This window comes from Coturnix japonica, chromosome 4, assembly GCF_054131305.1.
Source record: "Coturnix japonica strain WE chromosome 4, WE-NBRP24, whole genome shotgun sequence".
In the NCBI taxonomy this organism is placed as follows: domain Eukaryota; kingdom Metazoa; phylum Chordata; class Aves; order Galliformes; family Phasianidae; genus Coturnix; species Coturnix japonica.
This window is the reverse complement of record NC_140666.1, coordinates 44,228,015-44,252,941: the sequence shown is the minus strand read 5'-3', so window position 1 is coordinate 44,252,941 and position 24,927 is coordinate 44,228,015. Positions and strand designations below refer to the sequence as shown.

At 38.4% G+C, this 24,927-nt stretch overlaps 1 protein-coding gene across 34 annotated transcripts in view; it reads left to right on the top strand.

Annotated features, from left to right (window-relative positions):
• TENM3 (teneurin transmembrane protein 3) overlaps nucleotides 1-24,927 on the top strand; it is a 770,347-nt gene that overhangs the window by 612,319 nt on the left and 133,101 nt on the right. For 32 of the 34 annotated variants that reach the window (XM_085545060.1, XM_085545048.1, XM_085545077.1 and 29 more), the window contains one exon: nucleotides 20,234-20,471. The exons of the other annotated variants lie outside the window; for them this stretch is intronic. In XM_085545060.1, coding sequence (XP_085401186.1) covers nucleotides 20,234-20,471 — 238 coding nt within the window. The remainder of the gene's footprint in view (nucleotides 1-20,233; nucleotides 20,472-24,927) is intronic. 34 annotated transcript variants of the gene reach the window in all.

Genomic DNA, 24,927 nt, shown 5'->3' with positions numbered 1-24,927 from the left:
TGAACAATTGGATGGCATCTGCAGAAGGCCTTTGGGAAAAACTCAGAAGAGTTATGAAATGCAGGAACTTCAAGATGTGGTGCTTTTTCACTGCCTCATCAATACCTCTGTGCTTCTGTTTGGTACCTTGGGAGAGATGTTGAGTAGCAAAGGGAAAAGTAGTAGTGCAAGTCCAGTTTTTCCTCTAGACAAAGGCACGCTTGCCACTGAGATAAGTATCAGACAGCTGCTTTGCCATCATTTTTTGTATCCAAGAGCAAAGCTCTGCTGCTGTTTTGTAGGTTAATAATGCTGGAGTCGTGCGCTGCTTGCACTGTTCTATGTGAGCCTCTAGAGGGAAAGAAGTTGCCTCTTGCCTATCTGTCTGTTAGCACTGACTATGAGATGTGAGGAAAGCCAAGTGGGTGATGCATCAAAGCCTCTAATTTTGAATCCACAAAAGGCACTAGGAAATTAGATCCCTTTTTCTTGGTATATTCGTTGTTTACCATAGCATGAATGATGGTTTCCACTGCTCATTTCCTGCTGTCGAGTGTCAGCAGGCATCGTAAGTATGGCTCCCCAGTGGGAAAAATAAATGAATGAATAATGGAGACTGCTCATCCGCCACCCCGTATCAATTTTTGGTGTTGTCAGATGTTTACATCTTTTATAGTGAGCCAGGCACAAATCCCCTTTTCCACCAGCAGTGAATGCAGCTGGTCAGGGATGGTTTCCTCTGGTACTACCCCTCATCTTGAAATAGCATGAGCAAGGGGTTGTTACCTCCAGGCTGGTGTTAACTCCTTGTAGCTGCTGAGGATGAGCAGGGAACAGGTATGAACATGTCAATGAGAAAGCAGGGAGGTCCTGACTGCAGTGCTCCAGCTCCATCCCTGATGACTCCTCTTGTTAACTCTCTCGAGCAGTTTCTGAGCACTGAGGCAGGTGTGATACAATGGATGCAAACAGATGTGAGCTTTTGCTCCCTGAAGTGATCAGGATGCATGGATGAGATTATTTTTTTTCTTTGTGTTTTCCTTTTACCTCTTCAGAGATTTATCTTTTTTTTTCTCATGTACTGTCTTAAGTTCTTCCCACCCTTTAAGTGTGCTCCTTTAATTTACTCCTTTCTCTCTTTTTTTTGTCCTATCTCCTTTGAAGGATTCTTTTCTCACTCCCTCCTACTTCCTTTTCTTTTATTCTCTTTTTTATTGGGCTCTTTTCATATCATTCTCTTCTTGCTCATGCTTCCTGCCTCTCCCTCCTCATTCCTTTTATTGTTTTCTCTGTGGGACAGGTATATCTCATGAAAAGGTGTTTTGTTCAGAATGTATCTGCCTTGGGGCAGCTATTTAATGAAATAATCAGCTTTCCATCCCATGTTCCTATCCCTCTGAAGCCCTATGCAATAAATGCCAACAGTTTTGCATAATTAAAATAGCCATGCCGTAATTCTTTTTTAATATTAGTGTCTCCCCATTAAAGAAATAGAATATGCTGTGCTGTGACACAAACAAACGAAAAAATATTTCTAATCCCTATTATGGTCCTCAGAATTTTGTTTAACCCTTCTCTTTTGGCTTGTGTGCATTCCAGCCATCTGCAGAAGGGTCAGCAAAACACAAACGGGATCACTTACAAGAAGTCTAGCTCCTTTATAATTGGGAATGAAAACTAACATCCTGTCTGCTTCTGATCCCACTTACACGCTTGTGGCAGGAAAGCTGTTAGAAGGGATGAAAAATGATCAAAAAGAAAAGCAGCTGACTTTTCTCTTGGTGGTTTCTGTGATTACTGGGGGAGTTCACAGTTGCGGAGAGGGCAATGGGAGATAAAGATACAGAGAAGTATCAATCTCATGTGGTTTAAGCAGTGCAAAATAGTCTTAACCTTTGGGGTGCTGGGGTTCTTGTCCTGCCCCGGGGAGCTCAGGTATTCCTGGATGCCTTCATATACTTACAAGAGGATTAAAAGGAGAAATGAATGAGATGTTGGTACTGGTAATAGCACTAATTTCCAGAAATGTGGCCACTTTTTCTGTGAAGAGCCGCTGATTTCAGACTTCTCAGTGAGATGCTCCCACTTAACCTTAAATGCCACAGTCTTTTCATGTGCGAGTTTGAAATCAAGTGGCTCTTTATGTTCACTGTGCAGAAGTTAAAATCCCATTTTTTGCTATTCTCCAACCATTTTTTCCTATCTCTTTTATTTCTAGTTTATACAGTTTTGTATTCCTGCTCATAATGTGTAGTATTGTGCACATGCAGTAGTTTCTAAACAGCTGATGGTAATGGTTGCAATAGAAATAGATGTTTCAGAAGGGAAGATCTTGCTTGTTTCTTCCCATAACCTTGTATTATTTTTATGTGGTATATTGTGAGGTTTTCACCAGACAGAAGTCAACTTTGGAACTTTAGGTTTCTCTAAAGAGATTAATGACGTAAAGGGATTATTGAAAGCAGTTTGAGGATCTGTGTTCCCTGTAGTGTTTCGTGTTCAGGTAGTCTCATTTGATAATCTTTTTTTGTTGAAGAGGTGACAGGTAATCAGCAAGAAGGAATCAACTGTATCACTGCATATAGAAGAAAGCTTTTCTGTAGGTGGAAGTATGGCAGCATTAGAGTGGCAGCAAGCAGCAATTGTAGTGGGGGTGACGCATTTTCCCTACATTTGAGCTGAATGATAAATTGACGGACTGTGGATAAATAGAGATTAGGTGTGCCGGGGAAAAAGAGCCAGCATTTTAGCTTCTGTGTTGAAACTTTGGCTAAAGCTATTGTAAGTGCCCAGCACTGCCCTGGTGGCACCCATGTTGAGTGCAGCTGGGATCCTGCCTGAGAGTCCTTGGGGAGGGAAGGAACTGCATTTCTCCTGAGAGGAGTTTCACACCCTCTGAGCACAAATCCAGCAGCCTGCAAAGCAGCCCTGTGTGTGATGGTGGTTTCCGAAGGCTGTAAGTGCTTGGTGGGAATGAGCTGGCACCTTAATGCAGAGCAGATGAGTGTCTTTGGCATTCTGGGAGACTACCGATTCCAGGAGCTCTTCCAATTGCTGTAGTAATGTGATTTGGACCGCTCTAATTTGAAGGAAAGAAAATTTGAACAGTATAATTATGCAATAGTCTAGAATGTGGTAAGGGAAAAAAAAAAAAAAAAAAAAGTTCTTTGAGGCAAATTATGAAAATGAGGTAGCTGCTGCTTTTATGTCCTAGGACAGAAGTTTCTCTTGGGTGCCTTTGTCCTTCCCTTGTTGTCAGCCTTGTTTCTTGTTCTTATATATAATCTTTTTTTGTCATCCTTTGCTATTCTTTCTTCAGTGGTTTTTAATCCTCTTGTACTCTACTAGAAGCATTTTTGACGTGTCTCAGTGGTTGCCTCTACACACTTGCCATTGTGCTGTCTTTTTTCCTTACCCAAATGTTTGCATCTTCAAGGGATATCATTGCCTACCGGCTATTATTTCTTTGAAAACAAAACAAAAGGTCTAGGCGAATATTTAAGTTGCGTTTCTTAAAGGATAAAGAGTATAGTAACCATTTCATAAGAACAGTTTTTTCATCTGATGTTATAATTTAGAAACAATTAATTTTACTTGTGAATTTACGATCAGTTGAGAAATTTGATTGAAGAATTCCTAAACAGTTCATCACGTCATTATTACAGGTAGCTGCAATAGTACCCTGTGTAACAGAGTGAAGAGAACCTAGGATGTATTAAAATGTACTGTTTCCTTTTTTAAAAAAATGTTCATTTGCAGGTTTTACAACTTGGGCTTAGAACCCTTCAAATCCACACACACATTTAATTTTTTAATTATAGAAAGTATTCCATTGTTTTCATATTCATTGTCTGGAAGTAGGATACGTTGACTCTGTAGGGGAAACTACCTTGTAAAAGTAGCACCTTACTAGGAAATGATTTTCATTCATTAATACTGAATGAAAAAAACACTCTGAACTGATTAACGAGACCAATATAATTTCGTATTTCACAAATAATGACTTGAATTACTTTTACAAAACTGTTCCTATTTTATTGGCTGTTTATTTTCTTTTCAGATTTATGGGAAGCGCTAGTAATTATCACACCCTTCATTCGATGCAATGAATGTATTTTACTTGACAGCATTATGTTTTCAGTGTTACATTTTTCCTTTTGCGACTCAGGACCAATTTCCTGTTTACGCTTATACACACTGTTGGTTGTTGAGGTTTCAGTTTAGTTCTAAGCATTTTGAGGTGTAATTTCATTTATATGTTGGGTATGCTCAGTGCAGGTCTAGATGGCAATTCAAGAAGTTAGAAGACTAAAACAAGCTCTCATTAGCAACTCTTGAAGTCTTGTGATGCTGAGAATCACAACTTTTATCATAGCACCTTGTATCTGCAATTGAACTTTAGTAATTTGCAGGTCCATAACTAGTAGTTCTTAGTACAGAAGCAAAATGTTGTTAGGAATTTTTTTTTCCCAACTGTTGATTGAAAGGGAAAATTGAAAGGGAAAAGTATATTTTTCTGCCTGGGGCTTTTTAATTGCATGCCACAGAGATGGAAACTGCTTGCAAACTTAAGTTTCTCATTTATACCAAGTACTGTGGTGTTTTGTCTGAACCTAGTGATTTTAAAGCATCATTACACGAGTCCTTTTCTGGTTGCAAGTAATAAACATGCCACATCCTTAAAAGACAAAGTGTGAGACGTAGCTATAATTGCTTGGTTTTGGTGCCAAGAAAAAGTGGTTTGGGGAAAGCTTAGCACCCTTATCCCCAGGGAGTTGTAAATTATCACAGGCAGCTCTAGACACAAGCAGCTTCTCACTTGAGTACTAGTAAGCAGCAAGGACATGTCACAAGCATAGCAGATATTCATCAAGTTATATTAAAATGTACTACTTCTGACTTAGGGTACTATTAGTACTTTTATCGATAGTGGTTTTATATACATAGGCACAAGTATCTGTAGTACAAACAGTATTCCAAGGGCTGTAACAGTGCTGCAGATGCAAAGATTACCCGAGTTCCTTTACTCTGTAAGAGTCAATGCCTTTCCTTGCACTGTGTGCTCCTCCTGTTTCACTACATTCTTATATAAGGGGGGGGAAAAAAAAAAAAAAAGCATGCATCAGGAGGGACCTTCTTACAGTCATAGCAGTGGGACTAGAACCTGTAGCTTTCTTTCATAATTTTTTCTTGTGGTGTACTGTCCAAATAAGTCTTTTACTTGCTCTGTAATAATTTTGGCATGTTTGTGTGCGTTTCCCAATTTCCACGAAAAACAACAAATAAGTACAATATTGACAGTGGCTGGGATAAGCGCAGTTCATAGTGAGATGACTAAAGGAAGTAATTGATAAGTATGAAGTGCTTTATGTAACTGGGGAAAAACCCTTGCTGGAAACTATTGTTCTCTGTGCACAAATGAAAAGAGGATAGAATCATAATGCATCTCTCTAGTGAAAGTTGTTTGTAATCTAGATAAGTCACACACTAGCTGGGGTCCACTTTTCTAGTAAGCGTTACAGTAAACAAGATTCTTCTGGCTTTATCAGCAAGAAGCAAGTATTAAAAAGCTACTGATGTAAGCTAGTCTACTGCTTTGAGTGTAAGTCCTGGCTGTGAAATATCTGGGCACCTTTTCCCATGTTTAGCAGAGATCTGTAAAAAGTACAAATGCAGTTTGGAACAAACATCTGAAGAATGTATCCAGTAAGGGTGTTCACGTATCCCATCCTGTGCAACCCTGATGTGTTCACCAGCTGGAGCAATGAAATCTGACACGAGATAGCTGTATGTAGAAACACACCATAAAGAAATGCATGGGCACAAGCAACGGCACATCACTCACCAAACTTCTCTTGGCACAACCTGGAGAAATGCTACCATCTTCTCTCAGTATTATCAGATTTTTGTTTTGTGTCCCAAGCAGGGGATTTTCATCCCTGAATACTATTTAGTAGCACTTCTGTGGCCCATCTTTGGTAAGGTTTGCATATAAGCAGCCTTAAAGTAGGAATTGTGCTTCTGTGTTATGTGAAGGTTTTCTCCTAAACAAAATGTTTTAGAGACATGATAAGCAATGCACAAGCAGCAAAGAAAATAGTCTGTAAGGATCCTATTAAGAAAGAAACAGTGACAAAGAGTAATGTCAGTCTGTGAGCTTGAATGAGGCCCAGGACATTGTGGATGCCTCCCTTCTATATCTTTTCTCATGTGTTGGAGCTACTCAAACCCAGCATGTGCTCATCTGTGTAGCTGTCTGTTGGCCAAGGGCAGGTGTTTTGTATTCGGCAGCCACAACCAACTGGATTCCAGAATGAGTATACATTTTTTTTTCCCATAGGATGAGAGCTTGAGTTTCTTTTTGTGTCTAGACTTCCACCCTGTTGAGGTCTAGTTGCTAGGTGAGTAAGTATTTTGGAGAACAAAAGCTCAGTATGTTTGGAAAGGGCTTCCAGTATAATTGCTGAATGTGAAAATTATTCAGATTTCCTGTTGTCTTTGTGGAAGTGTATAATACACGTAACAGGTTATGAAGAAGTCCACACTTAATTAAATTAATTAGGTCTTCAAGATTTTATTGTGACCTATAAAATATTTTTGAATCTCTGCTTGCAGTTTATGCTGTTGTGGAAAGACAGTGTATTCAGGCATCTTCTTTCTTACATGTTGCAGCAAAGTCTACAATGGCCTGCAGCATCTACTCAGTGTCTCCTTGGTATTTAGATCTTGGAAAAAATCTTTTTCAGGCTTTGTGTGGACTCAGGTTCTTAGTTCCTAAAGTTCTGAAAATTAACATGGCAACTTGGTTCTATGGTTATTATTAAGTGGTAATAACTATTTAAATGTGTGAGTAGAGGACAAGAAAGCTTGGAGCTAAAAAGTACCTATTTTAAAACTGCTATTCACACAGAGCTTTACACTGCTTTTCTTACAAGTTGAGGCTACTGAATTAATTGTTGCTTCTGTTATGTTGATAATCTGTTTGCTTTGCAGTTGTAAATAACATACAGTTGCTGGTGGAGTTGCTGACAGCTACTTAGACTTTCAGCTTTCAAGAATGCTATTAATTGTCCATGTTTGTAGCTTTTAAAAGCGTTTACTTCTGAAGTAATTTTTGCAGCTAAAGTGTCTTAAATTCTTCACTGTTTGTTTGTTGATTGCTTTCTTTACATGTGTATTTCCAAAGTGTGAATCTTTCTGACAGTTTTAATTCACCTGAGACTCTAAAGCAGCCCAGTAGCTGTTGCTGAAGATGTTACCTCATTTATGATGTTCCTTTCTCTTTCTGGAAGACGAATCGTTCTGTAACACAGCATGTAACCTGTGAAACTTTGCACTGTGGGGATGGTTGCGCAAGTGCAGCTCTCACCCTCCCTGTGTAATGCCAGGCAAGTGGGGCTGCCAGGAGCTCTGCAGGGAGCAGATGGGATGGGTTGCATGTGCCTTGCTACCCTTGAGCTCTCTTTATGGGGAAGTGAAGGTAACTTGACCCATAACAAAGCATCAGCTCTTTGAGTATCACATTCCCTGCTTTGGGATAGCCCCTCAGCAAAGCACCAAGAAATCCCTTTGCCTCCTCCCTTCTGCATAAATTTTCATTTTTGTGTGCTTCTTAAGAGCCCATTGGAGAGCAGCAGGCCTTTATTCTCTTCAGTCTTCATCACTAGAACATCTTTTATTCCAGGCTCAGCCAAGAGCTGTTGGATGCCCACTGGTGGCTGCAGCCCCTGCACTTCAGCCAGTACTGCAGAGCAGTTTGGGCAGCCAGAGTGGAGGATGCGCAAAGGGTCTCTCCTGCTTGTGATCCTGCAGTTAAGCCATGGGCTGTGCCAGGGACATAAAAAGAGATTTCCTGCCTTGCTCTGCTGCAATACTATATGAGATGATTCCCCCTCCTGAAATGTTTGTTTTTAGCCCCCGGTGGTAGTTAGAAAAGCGCGTTAAATATCAGGCTCCTCAGCCCGAGACCATCTGTTTCTCCCCTAATTGCATGCCACCCCCACATGCTGCTTGCTTGTCATCACCGCCGGGGTTACAGCAGAAGACAAAAAGCAAAGCATGTTCCCATGGATAGCTCAGCCACCAGACAGAGCGGGGAAATGTGCTCAGGGGGAGGGGGTGTAATTACGCTGGAAATTGCGGGGTGTTTCCCTGCAACCAAAAGGAAGCAGGCTGCCGGGTACTCCAGGCTTCCACATGTCCCATGGCTCCTGGTGTGCGTGCTCTCTGGCCCCCTCAGCTGTAGCATAACTTCCTTTGTACATCTGCAGCATTACGCAGAGAGCAGGCTGTCTTTACAAGTGCTCAGTCTGCCTACCAATAAGTGCTTCTGCCAAATTTGTTGCTGGCGGAGTGACAGCTGTTAGGTATAAAGGGAGTTTACACACTTGGTGCAAATTAAATAATTTGGAACTCAAATTCTGTTTGTGTAGAATTTAGGTTACTGTTAGGAAGTTTCAGATCAATCTTTTTTTGTTGATGTTCCTTTTTTTATTTCTTTATTTAGGAATTAAGAGGGATACACAGAATTCATAATTCTTTCAGAAGGACATAGAATTGTAACAAATGATTTTACTTCACCACTGCTTACCCTCGAAGCAACAGCAACCTCTTTCTTGTTGCTGCAATTGCCTGGAGGCAAGAGCATCAGGGAGTGTAACTTGAATTCTGTACTGGTGTACAGGGAATCGTGTCACTTTTCACTGTATCGTGGTAGTGATTTACTTTGTGCTTACTTATTTACTTTAGCCATTGTTCCAGGAACATTTATTTTAGCTTTGCTCTTGTTGGATGTTCACAGGTATGCTGTATAGCTGGCTACTTAAATCAAGAGATGTAACTGTGAGTTGTGATTTCTCTAGCTTTTACCTGTTCTGTCAGTGTCTGTCTCAGAAGTACAGCAGTTTTATTAAAAGGAAGAGCTTACATGGACATGAATCAGCCATGTTGTTTTTAAGAAGCCTGGCTCAGACAATAAGCTAGAAACTGATGTGAAAGATCACCTGCTGGAAGTAGAAGTAGGACTGAATGAAAAGATAAACAGGAAAAGGTGAAACCTATTTTAGTTCATGAAAATACGCTTGGAACATAAATGCAAGAGGGAAAGAAAATTTGTTGTATATGTTTCTGAAAAGAAAGGGGGGGGGTAATTTTCCCCTACGCTTTTGTTCATCATTAGACAGAACTGCTTACTATTAGTTACTGTACAATCTGTTTAAGCTGCTCAACATACAGCTGTCCTTCACAGCATTTGAAAAATAAAGAGTGGATGCATGCAAACTTCAAGTTGAATCACTCTGTGTGCTTGCATATACCTCTGAAATTTTCACAGTTACTTCAGTTTGAGATATGGAAGAGTTTTGTCAATAACTTACGTGAACTGAGGCAGACTGAAAGGTAGGGTTTATTTCAGCTCATCAATTCAAACTTCATTTGATCTGAGGGTTAATAACTGTCTTCATTCTGATGAGGGTAGCAGCTGTGCTGGAAAAACCATAACATCTTTTAGCAGATCTTTTTTAATGAATTTGTTCTTTTGATTGATACTTAACCAGCCTTGATTGCCATTACAATAGAAAATATTAAAATCAAAAGTGTTTTTTCCTTTTTTTTTTTATCATACGGAAGAAGAGCACGAATTCTAATTCATGCATAAGCCTAAAAAGCTTATTTAAAGACATTAGAGAACAATAGATCCTCTGTGCACTCATATGGAAGCCTCCCCCTCATACATTTCTCTTTCCCGACACTATTAGGAGAAATAAAGTACTTAAAGCTATTTCAGAAGCCACATTCTCTATTATGTTCCTCTATTTTGTGATCCACATATTGCTTCTACTTGAAAGCAGAAGGGTCAGTAAATTGATCTGGAGACAAAAATTCATCTGTTTTCCTACTGCTTTATTTCTGTCTTGCTCTTAGGCCTGAGCTGTAGTATGCAAGAGTTTGTCTTCAAATCATTAAGCTGGGATCAAACTGTTTTGTTTTGTTTTTAAAGGATATTACTTCTGCTTTTTCAATAAAAGTTTGGTAGTTACAATTTTCCAATAAAATTTTATGTGCTTTCTCATTTTTCTTAGAATTTTTGCTCTTAGCTATTCACTTTTGCTTCTACTCTGTGAATTATTCATTCAACCTCTTTTCTTTTTCCAAATGGTTTTCCTTTCACCTTACTGCCCCAGTTCCTTTTTCATTTCCTCCAAAACAAAACATGAATCCCTCTTATCTGAGTTACTTCAAATCTGATGCAACATAGTTATGCGTAAAAGTTTCATATTGTGTTTTCCCATTTCTTGCTTAACTTTCACAGTCTTTATTTGTGTGAGCGTATGTTCCCAGGCCAAACTGAGCATGCAGAAATTGGTCAAGAATTTCATCGCTGGTAATGAATTAATTTTGAGGGCCTTTCAAACTGCTTTTGGATTTGTAAATTTACAAAATGTTCAAGAAGTGCCGTTGACCTTAGCAAGTCAGTGACAAAAAACTGCGGTTGACTTAATTAGAGAAGAATTTTCCCCCTGGCTCTCGGAATTGAGGAGGTCTGGTGATTTGCTCCTTTGTGAATGTCAGACGTTTGTCAGTAAAAGGTTGAGTAAGTAGTAAAAAAGCCTTTAAATGCTGTTTTATTTACTGAGATGAAGGGCAGCTTTTTCAGTGCTAGTTTTGTCAGCTGTAAGCATTACGCAATTGCTACTTGCAAGTGTGTTTTTTAGGTTCAAGTTCATGAAAGTTATGGGTTTTTTTTTTAAGCTATCCAGTAGTAACTGAGCTTCTAAAGTAAAACAGCTTTAGCAAATTGTTTTTCTTGGAAGTGTAAAGAAATAAAATAGGAAGACAAAAACATACAGTCATAGCTCATTTTGGATTAATGATTTTGGATGAGAACCAAAATTATCTAACACTTGAAAATGCTAGAAAATCTATTAAGAAGTCATACATCAAGCCTTGCAGTCCCTGCCTCAAATCGGTTAAACATGTGGTAAGCAATGAGCACGTATATTAACACCCTGTCATTTTGCCTGAATCATGATTATAGAACTTAACTTACAGTTGGAGCATGGTAATTTTGGTATCATTTATGTATAGATCACCATTGTTGCAGTCAAATTTAGGTGTGCCATCTGTATTTGGGGTAAATATGATGTACTGGATGAGCACAGCAGGAAATGTGATAGCCCACCTTGTTTTTACCCCTGCTTTACAGGCACTTTGGGAGCTGTGTTCTCAAAGATTTTTCAGCTGAATTCCAGTTCCATTCAGCAGCTCAGGTGATTTTTCTTTTCCTTTCCCTCATGGTCTTTTTGCTGGACTCAGGAATGTGGGCCTCACCAATTTTTGCTTTGTTTTATGTTCTTTCAGTTAAAACTTGAATTCTGTGCTTAAAAAGCTAGCCTTCAATTTGTGAACTTGAAACACGTTATGTCACCAGTGTTCTTGAATTGCCAGCAAATATCATCTGAAGCTGTTAATAATAACTCTTAGTTCCAATAGAAGGAAGCAGGAGGATCTGATCTCAGATGTTTTCACATTTCAGAACTATATCCTGAATAGAGACAAATGACATCATTGTTCTGGGACATTGCTGCAAAATACAGGGCTTCCAGCAAGATCCAGATTCTACTATGGGGAAGCCCAGGCAGTAGCATACCACTGGCTGTTTCATTATTATCTTTAGAATTGCTGCATAGCATTAGCTGAACTTCATTTTGGGGCCTCAAGTGAGGACCTTTGTTGTTTTACACCATCCGATAGTATTTGCTGCTGTTCTGTTCCTCAGATAAATTGTTGGAAATTTGTCAATGACAGTCTTCCAATCTAGGGTTATGCTTTGTTTCACAGACTTCTGGTCCTACTAAGATTATAGAAATAGCATCTCTTAGCATCCCTGGTAACCTCTGTCTGGGTTAGCCTGGCATGAGGCTAGAGGGTGCTCACGTGCTGTGACAGCAGGGAGTGCAAAGTATGCTTTTGCTTCTAGTTCATTCTTAGTGTGCGGTTACCATCTCGCGGTTTATGTTATTTTCTTCTTTTTCTTGTAAAGCAAGATCTTAAGTGTATTAACTCAGCAGGTTAAATTTCAATTTATTTTAACTGCATTTCTGTACTTTCCTTTTCTCTTCTTGCTTCATAAATCCCTCTGGGGATAACGAGGCTACTGTTAGGAAGGTTGTTTGCTGAACTCACTTCACTGTGGCTCTTTTCAGTGACGCTGAAATATTTATCTTTGTTTCAAGCTTTAGGAAAGTGACTAAACTGTCCTCAACTCAATCTGAAACCTTCAAAGTTTTGTATTTTATTACTTAAAGTGTTTGCCTTCTGGGCGGGAGCATCATCATTGCTTTTCCGTTTTGTGGGTTATTTTGTTCTGCTCATCCAAGGCCTTTTACAACATTACTATTTGTTAACCAATCTCTTCTAGTACTATGGACAAGAAAGGCATGCATCGTTGTTCAGTATGTAAATTAACCAGATCTTGTTTGCCGCAATACTGACTGCGCGTTATGTGTGTATCGAGGGGGTTAATAGTGCGCCTGCAGGCTGGATGTGGATTTGCTGGAATGCTTTGAGAATCGATTCCAGCTAATGGAAAAAAATGTTTTAAAAGTAAGCTGGTTCACTTCCCACCGTGAACATTAGAGAGTGGAAACAACATTTAATAAACCTTTCAGAATTCCTCTGATTTTCCTTTTCACCATCATCTGTGTAAGAAGTGCCCTCTTTCTTCTCAATGAGCAGTGTTTCTTCCCGTAGTGCAGTTGCTGTACTCTGTCAGGCGTTAAGAGAAAGTTCTTAATGACTTTGGACAAAAATATTGGAGAAAATGCATTCTGTCCTCTATGATACAAGCTTTCTTGATTTTTGCCCATCTTCACTTAAAATGTTGTCCAAAGAGTGATGTAAACAACAAACTCAAAGATTCTTTCCCAACTATCTGATTTCCAGTTAATTGAAGAAACTTTTGCTTTATGCATTTTCTTTTACATGGTGAATGCTGCAAGAAAATCTGTCATAATTGGATCATGGGAGCATGATGCATGATCGGGTTTACCTGTCACCTTCGTTTTAAAAGTTAAGGCAGCCACATGAATTTGTGAGCTTAACTTGTTACTTGAGAAAATAATACAGTTACATTCGCTTGTTTTTTACTATCTTGTTCTACAGTAATGTTTTTGCATTGCCAATTAAGATGATTTTATACTGATTTAAGGAAAGAGGGGTTATTCATTTGATAAACCTCACAACAACAACAAAAATCTCAAATCCATTCTGCATTTGAAAGTAGGCATGATCTTGCATGCAGGGCATGTTGGTTGTGAGCCATGAACAGTCTTTATGAAACCTGAAAAAGATTTGTGAAAACAGCCTCTAATAAAAATCACACATGCTTCATAAAACACTGCTTGATAGATATCACTTGCACCATTAAGAACTAAACGACAAAGGATGTAATTTCAGTTCTGGCATGCAATATTAATCGAAAGCCTTTAAAGCATCTTGCTGATGGGAACCATGACAACATGACATTGAAGAATGACGGACTAGAGACATCTATCTTAATCAGATTTTCAAAGTAAATGCCATAAAATAGAAAGTTATTTTGTGTGTTTTCACAGGGTCACATCATATGTGGTAGATAGCTTTTGGGCTTGTTTATTCTAAAAATACCAGAGACAAAGAAAAATCTCTCTTCTAAGTAAGCTTAAAGTTTATTTCATAAACTTCACATTTTTGTGAAAAGATACTTGATAGGTATGAGAAGACTGTTGGAAACTGAAGGGCTTCTTTTTGCTACAGTAATATTTCTGAAACATTACAGAGAACTGAATTCTAAAAGGGAGTGTGCACAGCTAATATCAGTCTGAAGTTTTTGAAGGGAAATTCTTTGCTAAATAGATGCAAAGTGGAAAGACAAAATTACAGGTGTACCTGTAACCTGAAGTAGCACTCCTGCAGATAGCACATCAGAATAATTCAGCTGAAAGAGACTGGCAATAATATTTGTCTTCTTTTTCTGAAGACTGCATTTTTATACTTAACTTTGCAGTATATTGCTGTTTTCCAGTGTACTTCTAAGTGGTAAAAGACAACTTCCATACATGATACGGGAAATTATCGGCACATTTTGTGGTTGGAAATATTGATGTTGCCTGTTCAAGACTGTCCAACCAACCTTCAGGGAGCCCCTTGTATTCTTCTTGTCATCTCGTGGATCTTTGGCAGATAATTAACACATGTGCACCATGAGACTGGTCTAATTTCTCTGCAGTCAAGGAAGTCTTTCCTTTTACAGAGGAAATCTTTATTTCTCTTTAAAAAGTGAAATATTGCTTAGGTTTTTAAAAGAGAAAAAAAAAAAAAAAAAAGAGGGAAAAAAAAGGGTAGTGCATAACAACATTCAGGTTTTCTTTATTTCTTCCAAGCTTGAGATGCATGAAGAAGGCAATACAATCTTTGGAAGCACATCCTACAGTTAGATTTGCTGGTAGATTTTCATTCCGAGGTAGCCTGACAGGTTGTCAGACCCTACAGGCAGTGTACTGACGGGGAGACAAACACTGGCCTGCTTTGATCAACCTACTTGTATGACTTTTTCCCATCTTATATTATAATGGCATACACATTCGCACACAAGATACAGATGCATATCTTGATCAAAGTGTCCTTGTCTCTTCACGTTCTTGTCAATGCAGAGCTAGTACAGAAGAGTGCTTCAAGAGGTGAGCAGCAGTGGTGGGTTAGTGCTGTTTTTCATTTGTGTGTCTGTTAATTGTAAAAGCAGCAGGAAAGGATAGTGCAGACTGATGGCACAGCAAAACGAAAAGGGCTCTCTTGTGGTGGCTGGCACTGTGTCACCTCATTCCTTGGCTTCAGCCTGTGGCTTGGCTTCTTAAAGCAGTTGGCAGGGTGAAGCCCATTTGGACATCAATAAGAATAACCAAATACTTGTGATTAACCACAAAATGACTGCATATGGTGGGTAACCTTGGACTGCTACTCTAGCTTGTAGTAAATGACCTGAAAAGAAACTGTGACTCCTGCGTGCCCTGGCAGTGGAAGATACATGGAAGCAGCAATTCCTTAAAAAGACAGATCTGCCTAATTACAAATGACCTCCTAAATAGTCCATTTTTCTCTAAACCTTTATTTTTGTTTCATTAAGAGGGTTTCTCACAAAGGGTAAGTCTAGACCAAAGAGCTCTGCAGCAACTGGTTTGGTACCTTGCAGGAGTGGTGCAGGAGGAGGGAGCTTGTCGTGCCCTTCCATCAGCAGGGAATTCCTGTCTCTGGGAGCTCTGGGAACAGTGCAGCTGCAATACCCACACTCTCCTGTTTGCAGGGATTCCTAAGGTAAATCTCGATTCTGTTTATAGTACTTGGGAGATACATCACTGTGCTAATTAGGCAAATTCTGAGTCCAAGAAAGCATTGGGTTGTTTTTTTCTTTGAGGAAATCGAGCCAGTACTTATGGAAATTACTTCTGATTGCTTGCAATCAGCAGCTAGCAAACCTGTGGCCAGTGACCTGGAAACAAAGGATTATCTTTCTTCTTTACCAGTTTTCTAGGCCATTCACTCGAGTCCAGCTACTTACTTAGTGTGTATTGTGAATATATGTTCTGCACTGGAAAGAAATCTTCTAAAGAGGGAGAAGAAGAAAGCTTATTAGAAAGAGTTGGCACTCTCACAGACGTAGGTACTCAATTACATTCTTTTCACATTTCAAGTGTTTATATCGTAATGGATGTCTTTGCTTTTGTGTTTGTCATGGAAACTCCAAGTTAATGTTAATTATACACTAATAAGAATCCTCATCCTTATCAAATGGAAATCACCTCTTTTTCCTAGATGAGTAACTCGCTGACAGGTCTCAGTGATCTGTCTGTTACAGAAAGGCTAGCACATGTCTTCTGAATAGCAGTAGGTACTTTAAACATCTCTGCTCACTTTTTACTTTTGCACAGGCATTCTTCTGTGTTCATTTGGATGCTGTTTGAACTCAGTAACAATTAAATAATAAAATTAATGAAATCTAAATTACTTTTTAGAAAAGAGGGAAAGGCTGGTGTGTGTATAATGTATTTCTCCAATTGAAATGGCTGATTTGCTTCAGTGTTCCTCCCAAGGGTAAATAACAATTTTAATATGTTTTGAAAAATTCATAGAACTGTAGTAAGACAGCTTTCCAGTTGAATTCTTATGATTTCACCGAGTTCTGTACGTATGTTGACAAGCATAATTATCTGATGTTACCTTATGCTGCAAATGCCTTAAAAATCAGAGGGTTTTTTGGTAGTACCTGGACAACTTGAATGTGCAATCTGGTTGCTAAGCCAATTTACATTAGCTCCCTTCTGCAGAAATCTCTGGAAGATGAATGGTGTTGCTCTATAGTCATTAAAGTCTAGACAGAACAAGAAAGTTCTAATTAAAACTTACCATTTTCAGATAGAAGACCACCTTACTTGCTTAGTTTTGGAGTAAACCAGCCACTTCCATTGGGATAGAGTCAATGGAGACAGCATTTAAAATCAAACTTAAGCAAATAACTTTCCACAATACCTTTTTAATATCTCAACACAATCGTTATTCAGCAGATTTGGATGCTCTTTCCTCTTCATGACATGAAAGGTATGTGGATTGTAGTGAGGGTCCTTGCCAAGTCCCCACATCTCCTGTTTTTCACCTAACGAGGAGAAGGAATCTTAAGGATTCACGTTTTCCAACACACTGGCTAGTAGAAGGGAAGTGGGAATTGTTTGGTCTCCATGCTGACTATTATAGCACGTGCTGAAGTATTTTTGCCAGTCACTGGTGCTTTAGAGCTCAGAAGACGTGTCTAACCCATGAAACTCTCACTGTCTTTATCAATTCTCTAATTTAATTATAATAAGCAAAAATCCAGTGTTTTTCAGTGTGCTGTACTGGTTTCTCAGGAGACCTGAAAGAACTACTCAGCATCTAAGCCTCAGTTTCCCTGCACGTACAAAGAGAGTATTTTCATTAACATCACAGTGATGTTGAGAGGTTTAGTTACTATGTAAAACCCTAGTAGCTTTGTGTAAAAGCTGCAATAATGCTGAAAGCAATTCTTTAGCTATTAACTCCATAAAAGAGGAGCATAACAAAAGGGAACCTGGCTCAGGCTTAAGAATAGTATTCAAAACGGGGCTGGTGTGATGCTTGTCTCTTCCTCAGAAATCGGTAAGATTGACATATCTGTTAGAAATTGTGCAGCGTTGGAAAGAACGGTGGATTCAGGGAATCTGGCAAGTGGAAGAAAAGATCGAATGAACAGTCCTCGGTGATATCTCATTCAGATGGACAGCACAGGACTGAGGAAATTCAGAGGAATATAGATTGTAGCTCTATTGACTTACAGGAAAATCTAACCTTGTTAGGCTCAATTCTGCCTGTGGCTCTTATGCAATTAGAAGAAACATACATCATTGCAAATTCTGCTGGCGTTTCTGATTCTCTGTAGGCTCAAGATTCCCTGCCAATTGAACTTGCCCTCAGACACTAGAAAATGTCACCTAGCAGCATCCTATGGAGCGAGACAGCACTTTCCAGGTCGTGTGGTCTTCGCAAAGAAGCACTTGCTAAGCTCTTCTTGTTGGCTTGTAGCCTATGCCTTATGGTTACAAGCCCATCCCCCAAACTCCTAATTTATTTTATATACCACGCTGTAATTTCAGTGTCAGAAATGTTTATATGTTATAAAGCAGAAGGGTTTTGTGGATTCGTAGTAAGTGTCTGGGGGAAATAATCTTAACCCTGAACAGAGGCTTGAGTAGCTGAGGAACACAGTCTGAGTCCTCCAACATGTAATCTGTGTGCTTCCTAGAGCTAAATATTTCTTCTAAAAGGGCATAAATAACTCTTAACCTGGCCATTCCTCCCTAGTAGTAGGGGGAAGGTCTATCTGTGATACTCTGCATATGGCCATCCTCTTGTTTACACTTTAATTTGGAGAGTAACGTTAGTTTTGCTTCCTTTTGAGCAGAAGGTGTTGCTAGGTCTTTAGTGCTAAATTGTAGTGAGAGAGATTGAGAGTGATTTTTCAGCTGGGATTTTAAATGAGATGAGACATCAAAGAAGATGAATGCCAGAATAACAATCTGCATAGTAGAAGCTGGACAGGGGAGGTCCTGGCAATGCTTCTGAACAAGGCTTGGCAAGCAAGAGGGTCAAAAAGAAGAATAACAAAGAGAAGTTGGGTCTGTAGAACCATTTTCATTAGTTAGTTTCTATGATCGAAAGTAAACAAATGAAGGATTTCATGTCATTTGTTTTTTATTTTCCTGTCTTGTAATTAATCTTTTGTATGAACATAAAGCTGTGCAAGTCCATACCTCATTTTACGGATCTGTACTTTTATCTGTACTTCTATACGTTTATATTATGCACCTGCTCCTACATATTTATAGCTAGGATAGGGGCAGTTAATCTTTCATCAGCAGATAAATAGATTGTCATTTAAATGCAATCAAATTTTAAGTAGGCATGGGCCAAAAAAATTCTGTTAAGCGTTGGTCTGTTACATTACCCTTTAACTGGTCTATTGAAATGTGGGATTCAGACCCATGCAGTGACACCCATTGTGTCAGTGTTGGTAATGACAAAGCTGATTGATTGTATCCTTCCCAGATGAGCATTTTTTGTGGCTCCCTTAGTGTTCTGGTGTTGAAAACTTCATTGGCTAAGTAAACTATTTTTGTGACAGTCAGCATTGCTGTTGTTAATGACAAACATCACATGGATTGCGGAGGAAACCAGGAAAGGAGAGAGAGCTTCCTGGAAAAGGAGTGATTCCAAAGGCTGTGCTTTCTGTTTAAGTTCAGCATGTCTATTCCTTGTGCTTCTTTAGAACGTCTGTTCACAGCATGAGAAATTACTTGCTGTAAAGGTATTTTTATAATAGTCACCCACAAGTTACTGCAAACATCTGCTTGAACAGAGATACTTTTGTGCTTTCTGTACAGCTGTATTATCGGTTTGGTAACAATTTGCAGTCATAACCAGTTGGAAATAGGGGATCTCTTACGAAGATCAAACAAATTATGTTCTGCTTTCACGTGAAAGCGTTTACACTGTGAGCAAAGTGCATGCCCTGAACCTTGTGCTTTGTTGAAAACTTGCATTTGTATTGCTATGTTTTGCTACATTACTTTAGGAAATAATAGGTTGCAATTTTAATTCCATCTTGTTAAGTGTTACATTTTTAAGTGTCATCAGTCGTCTCTAAATGAATACAAATGAAGCGTCCTGACTTTTTTTGTGTGTGTGTTGGGTGTGTCGTATGGCAAGGTTTGTCTTCAGTCAATGATTTATTACCTGCTGATTACACAGAACAGATTGTTACAACCTAACATTGATGGAGGTACTTGACTGTGGGCTTTGTTGTTCTTTGAGGTTTTCTTTTCAAGCTTTATGGGTGCTGGGTGCTTTGGTTAAGTAAAAAAAATATTTCCTCTGCTGTTTGGACACTTGACTGTCTGATCACCTGTGACATACTCCAAAATGGAGTTCTATTACAGAGTGTGAAATTGGAAAATCTGTTCTGTGTTCTAATGGATGTGACGGTCATTAAGTATATGAGTCTTCTGACGTTGTAATCAGATGTGATTCAGTCTGTTAAATATCCATGAAGCAACATCTGCTTCACAGAGTGACCTTCTGCTAAAGAATACTTAGCATCTATTAGCAGATCATAGTGCAGAGCTGCCTTATTTGGAATGCACTAAACTAGAGTAGTCTACTGCTGTTTAGCAACTAGCTTGTAATAATTTATTGCAGTTAAATAAAGCTTAAAAAACTCCATTAAATAATTACAGGGATTATATGCGTTTTGAAAACCTTTGTGTTCTACTGAAATTACCCATTTAATTTCAGGGTTGGTTTGTTAAAAAAAAAAAAAAACAAAAAACTGAAATCTAAAGGCACATTAGGGGATCTGTCAGATGCTGTTTTTCGTAGGTGTTAATAAAACCAGATTTAAAAAAAAAAAAAAGAAAAAGAAAAAAAAACCTGAAACAAATTAAAACCAAAAGCAGTTTTACCATCTGTTGTATATTAATTAGAACTTTGTGTATCAAGGGTAAACTCTCTCTTCAAGAATGTCACTGAATGTCTGCTAATAAAATAATATGCAAATATATTAGACGATAGGATCATATTGAATTTCACATTCTGCTTTGGATGTAGCAACTGCTGAGACACTGTATAACGAACTTTTAATTTTCTTTCTTCTTAGAACAACCTCCAAATAACCAAGGCCAGTCGACCCTGCAGCCTTTGCCACCTTCTCACAAGCAACATTCAGCACAGCATCACCCATCCATCACCTCACTTAATAGAAACTCACTGACAAATAGGAGGAATCAGAGTCCGGCCCCGCCGGCTGCTTTGCCCGCCGAGCTGCAAACCACACCTGAGTCAGTCCAGCTGCAGGACAGCTGGGTCCTTGGCAGTAATGCGCCACTGGAAAGCAGGTAATTACTTAGGTACTACTACAGACTGGCATTTCTAAAGAAAACATTTAACTTGAAAGATAGCCAGCAGATAATACTTCCCCTTAGTCAGCAAATAATGCTGAAAACTTTTCAGTATTGAAGTATTGTCCTCGTTTCAAGATCCACAACGCCACTCTTTTCCCTTATGATATTTATGGCACAGTGATTGGGTGCAGAGGGTATCTCAGTTTTTCCAGATGAGCACTTTCCTTCCTGTTCATTGTTTGTGACTTTTCAGTGTTTGGAGAAGTGTCTTGTTTTGCTTGCCGGAAATGTTGTGTGTTAAGTGTACGCTGTTGTACACATCGGTTGTGAATGAACTTTCAGTAACGCTTTTTAACTCGAGTATTTGGTAGCTTTCAAGAAACACCCATGTGAGATAGATGTTTTCTAAACTCAGCTAGGGTTTGATGAGACCAAAGAATCGCTTTGTTCTGCTATGATGATTAATTTGTTCCCATTCTTTTTTGTCTTTTAGAATTGATAGCTGGGTCTAGGAAGGGAGCAACTAATATAAATGGCGGTGACATGAGCTTCTATAGATGCAGAAAGATCTATGATGCAGAATGATCTATTAAAAAAAAAAAAAAAAAAGAATTATAGGGCTTACTGGCACAGAACTGAATTTACCTACAGTGATTAATTAATACTTGTGAAACAGTCAATCAGCACTAATTTTTTATTAGCTTAAGCCATAATATTCCAATTTAGTCATCAGACTGAACATTTACAGCTATATTGAAGCTGACAGTAATTCTTGAAAATATTTATGAAATCCCTTTAGTTCATTCTTTGAATCCTTTTAGCTTATGATTTTCAGTGTTTTGAGTATGTCAGAGCATACGTGACCTAAAGATGTTCTTTTAGGTTATTTTATCCCTACAGATGTTTCAAGCAACTTTTGTTTGGGGCATATTTTAGCTCCACAAACTTAAATGCTAATGCATTGCTTATGGTGCTTGGGCACTGTGGGACAGGATTCCTCTGAAGGGATTTCATCATCATATTCATATAATGTAGTACACTGAGAAAATGTTCAGGTTTTTTTTTAGATCAAGAATTTGTAGTGGAAAAGAATATTAAGGTGGTGGAATATTTCAGGACACTTGTTTGAACTGTGGACAGATAAGGTCTTTGATACTTGCTTTCATTGCCATGTCTGTTTTCACTGTTTTTATAAATGTACTTGAATGAGAATACCACTTCCAGTCTGGAATAAGTATTTTTTGTCAAATAGGTACTTTTAATCTTTTAAATGTTCCTGATGAGAAGCCAATGCTGTTAGAGCGTTCATGTTTTGAACACTGGTACCTGAGTTGAAATGTGAAAGTTTCACATTAAAACTGACACAGCTTTACTGTAGTTTCTCTAATAGTATCGCTTGGTTGGAAAGCTTGAGGTGAAGAACTTGTCATTGATTTTTCTCTTTTTGGTTGAAGTTCCCTACTGAGTGTGATTCTTAGTCTCAATTTCAACTATATTAACAACTTTGTGATAGGCTTCTTCCTTCATCCATTTCTCAGCCTACAAGAAAGTTTATTTCATCCTTGGCAGTATTTTAGCTTATGCCCATACTCAGCTTTTCTTTTTTTTTCTTTTTTTTATCTTAGATGACTGTCATTTAGAGCTACAGAATGTGAATGTCAGCATATATACATAGCTATCTTTCTCTCTCTATAGGCTCATATTGGTGATGGGTGGCATAAAAATGAAATACAGCTTGCTGTCGCATGTAGCTGGGTAGTGAATAGGATGTTTTTGTACACGCAGGTGAGAAGGATATATTTGCAGAACCTGAGGGAGGTTTCAGTCCCAATGATTTTGTGGTAGTAAAAAGGGTGACTTTCAAGATATATACTCTGTAACATTGCTTTCAGTTGTATATTTCATAGAATATGCTGTGATTTGTTTCTGCATAGTGCTATCGCTTTTGTGTAAAGCGTTGCTGTTAGTCTGTAAATGGAAGATCCATAAGCTGATAGATTAATAAAGTCCTATAAAAATTCTAGTGTTTTTTAAATTATAAAAGCAATTTTCCTTATAATTTTATGATGGTCTAAAACCACAGCTTGAAATATATGTGTGCTTCTTGCATCTTTGATGCCATCTTTAAGTGACAGCAAGCTTATGCAACAGAGACAAAAATTGACCTCTTTCTACTGAGGCTGAGAAATGCTTCAAAGGTAATGCCTGCTATTGTAATATGTTGGCCCTCAACATCAGAGGTGGATGTTGGTGGTACAGCAGTAGGTGTTGAACCTTCCCACCAGTATTCCATTACATTTTTTTGTTGCTGTGTGACAGATGACAGCAGAGGAAGCACATATGAAACAGAAGGGTGGAGTTGAATTCCTCTGTGCAGGAAACAATGGCACCCACTGACATTCATCAACACTGTCTGAACATACATGGAGACCATACATTGGGTGTGAGCACAGCAAGGCAGTGGGTGGTGCATTCCAGCAGTGGTGATAGTAGTAGTAGATCACCTCTGCTGGTGCAGTTTCTTGGGGGTGTGGCATGCAGGCTCCTGTTCATCACTGGCAAAAATGAATAACTGGTGCTGATGACTGTATTGAAAAATAGTGTCTCATAGGTGAGGATTTGTACTGTCAAGTAGTTTTATTGTGCTCTTCGTGTCAGTTGTTGTTTCCATGGAAATAAATAGCATACATTACTTTCAGAGCAATGTATGTAACATCATCTTCTGGAAACTGGAGGGGGAAAAAAAAAAAAAAAGGAAAAAATCAAGGAAGAAAGGAATTATTTCCTGCTGTTTTTCTCTGATTTCTTGTAGGCTGCAGGACATTTCTATTGAGCATTTAATGATCTTTGCTATTTGCCTCTTTCCCAACCTGTTGCGACCTGCTGGTTCAGCTGGAGAGACCAGCACTAGTTAACAGTAGTAACTTGGGGAGGAATATGAAGCAGGAATATATTGAGTAGCTTCACATTTTGTTGTTTGAATTACGTGTTGGACAGCCAAGATCATGCAAATGCATGAATAGTTGCTAGGGGTCTGTATGTTATAAATGACAATTAAATAATTAAATAACATTATATGTTTTTCTTACCTTGGTCTTTAAAATTTAGTGCTGCATTCTTTAGAATTAGCACTTCTACTCTTCTATATTTCTATTATTCTATACCCATATTCTTTAGATTTAATATTGTACTCTCAAGCATCAAGATCATTACTTACATTTTCATGGCTTTGTGTTCTAGTAGAATCTAAATAACTGAGATTTAACAATACTTAGTAAATCACTTATTTAGATGCTTTCTTTGTTAAATCTTTGCAGAATTTTTCTGAGGTACTGTCAATTACATAAGCTAGAAATGAATGGGGAATGAGGAGTATGTCATAAATTTGTTCATAAAATCAAGCTAGTACCATCTCTTAGGCAATATTTTATTAATTTTAGACAATGAATATCTAAGACAAATTGTCAGCAGGGGAAAATTTACATATTCCATCCCAGGAATAAATCTTAGAATATTACACAAATTTAGTTGGAACCTGTGCTGAAGTGTGCGAGCTTTGTGTTCTCTTGCTTGATCTGCTGTGTAACACAACTAGTGTTAAGAAAAAATATGATGGATTGAGAATGTTTAATAGAAATTATTGAAGCTAAACTGTTTTCTCACAGTTCATACTGATATCACAAAGTCTTCTCTTACCCCAGATTTATTCTTAAAAGTAGAGTAGGTAGAGGCATTACTGTGTTCAGTTTTCTGCTAATGTTATTGAGAAGAAAGATGGAAAAGTCTGAAAAAATACTTGATGACTGGAAAACAGCTCAGCATTTTGAAGCATTAAGTTAATTTACTTGATTACCTCAGAGGTGGTAAGCAAAACAAATTCTGGCATATGCCACTTGAGAAATGTTTTGTGAGCTTCATCCAAACTTCATTTTAACATGCAGAGATTTTAGGGCCTCCTAAGGTGTGATGAGCGCTGAACAACCACGTCTTCATTGGGGTGGATTGACAATGAAGCTAACACCTTCACTATTGATTAAGGTGTGGAAAGTTTCCAGGGTACCCTTAAATCAATCTGTGTAAAGCCTGATTGATTTTCTGCAAAACCGCAGTAGTGCTGGAAGGTAAAGTTTGCTCAAAGCAGCTGTTTTGTGCATTCCAACCTCTAAAACAGTGTCCAGCTTAATCAAATTCAAAATTGTTTCATTCTGTAAGTCTTGCAGGTTTTCATACGTGGACTTGATTGAAGATGTAATTTATATTGAAAATAAATGGTACATACTAAAAGCACAGTGTGAGAAAGGAGTTCAAGTCCTGCTCATCTGAAGACCTTGATTATTGTTTTGGCAGTGCTGTATTGCCAACCTGCAAAGATGAAAATGGCTCTTCATTTTACTTGTGTTGTTGGGAGAACAGATGCATTTTTAAAGACTGAAATGCTATAACTGTGGAG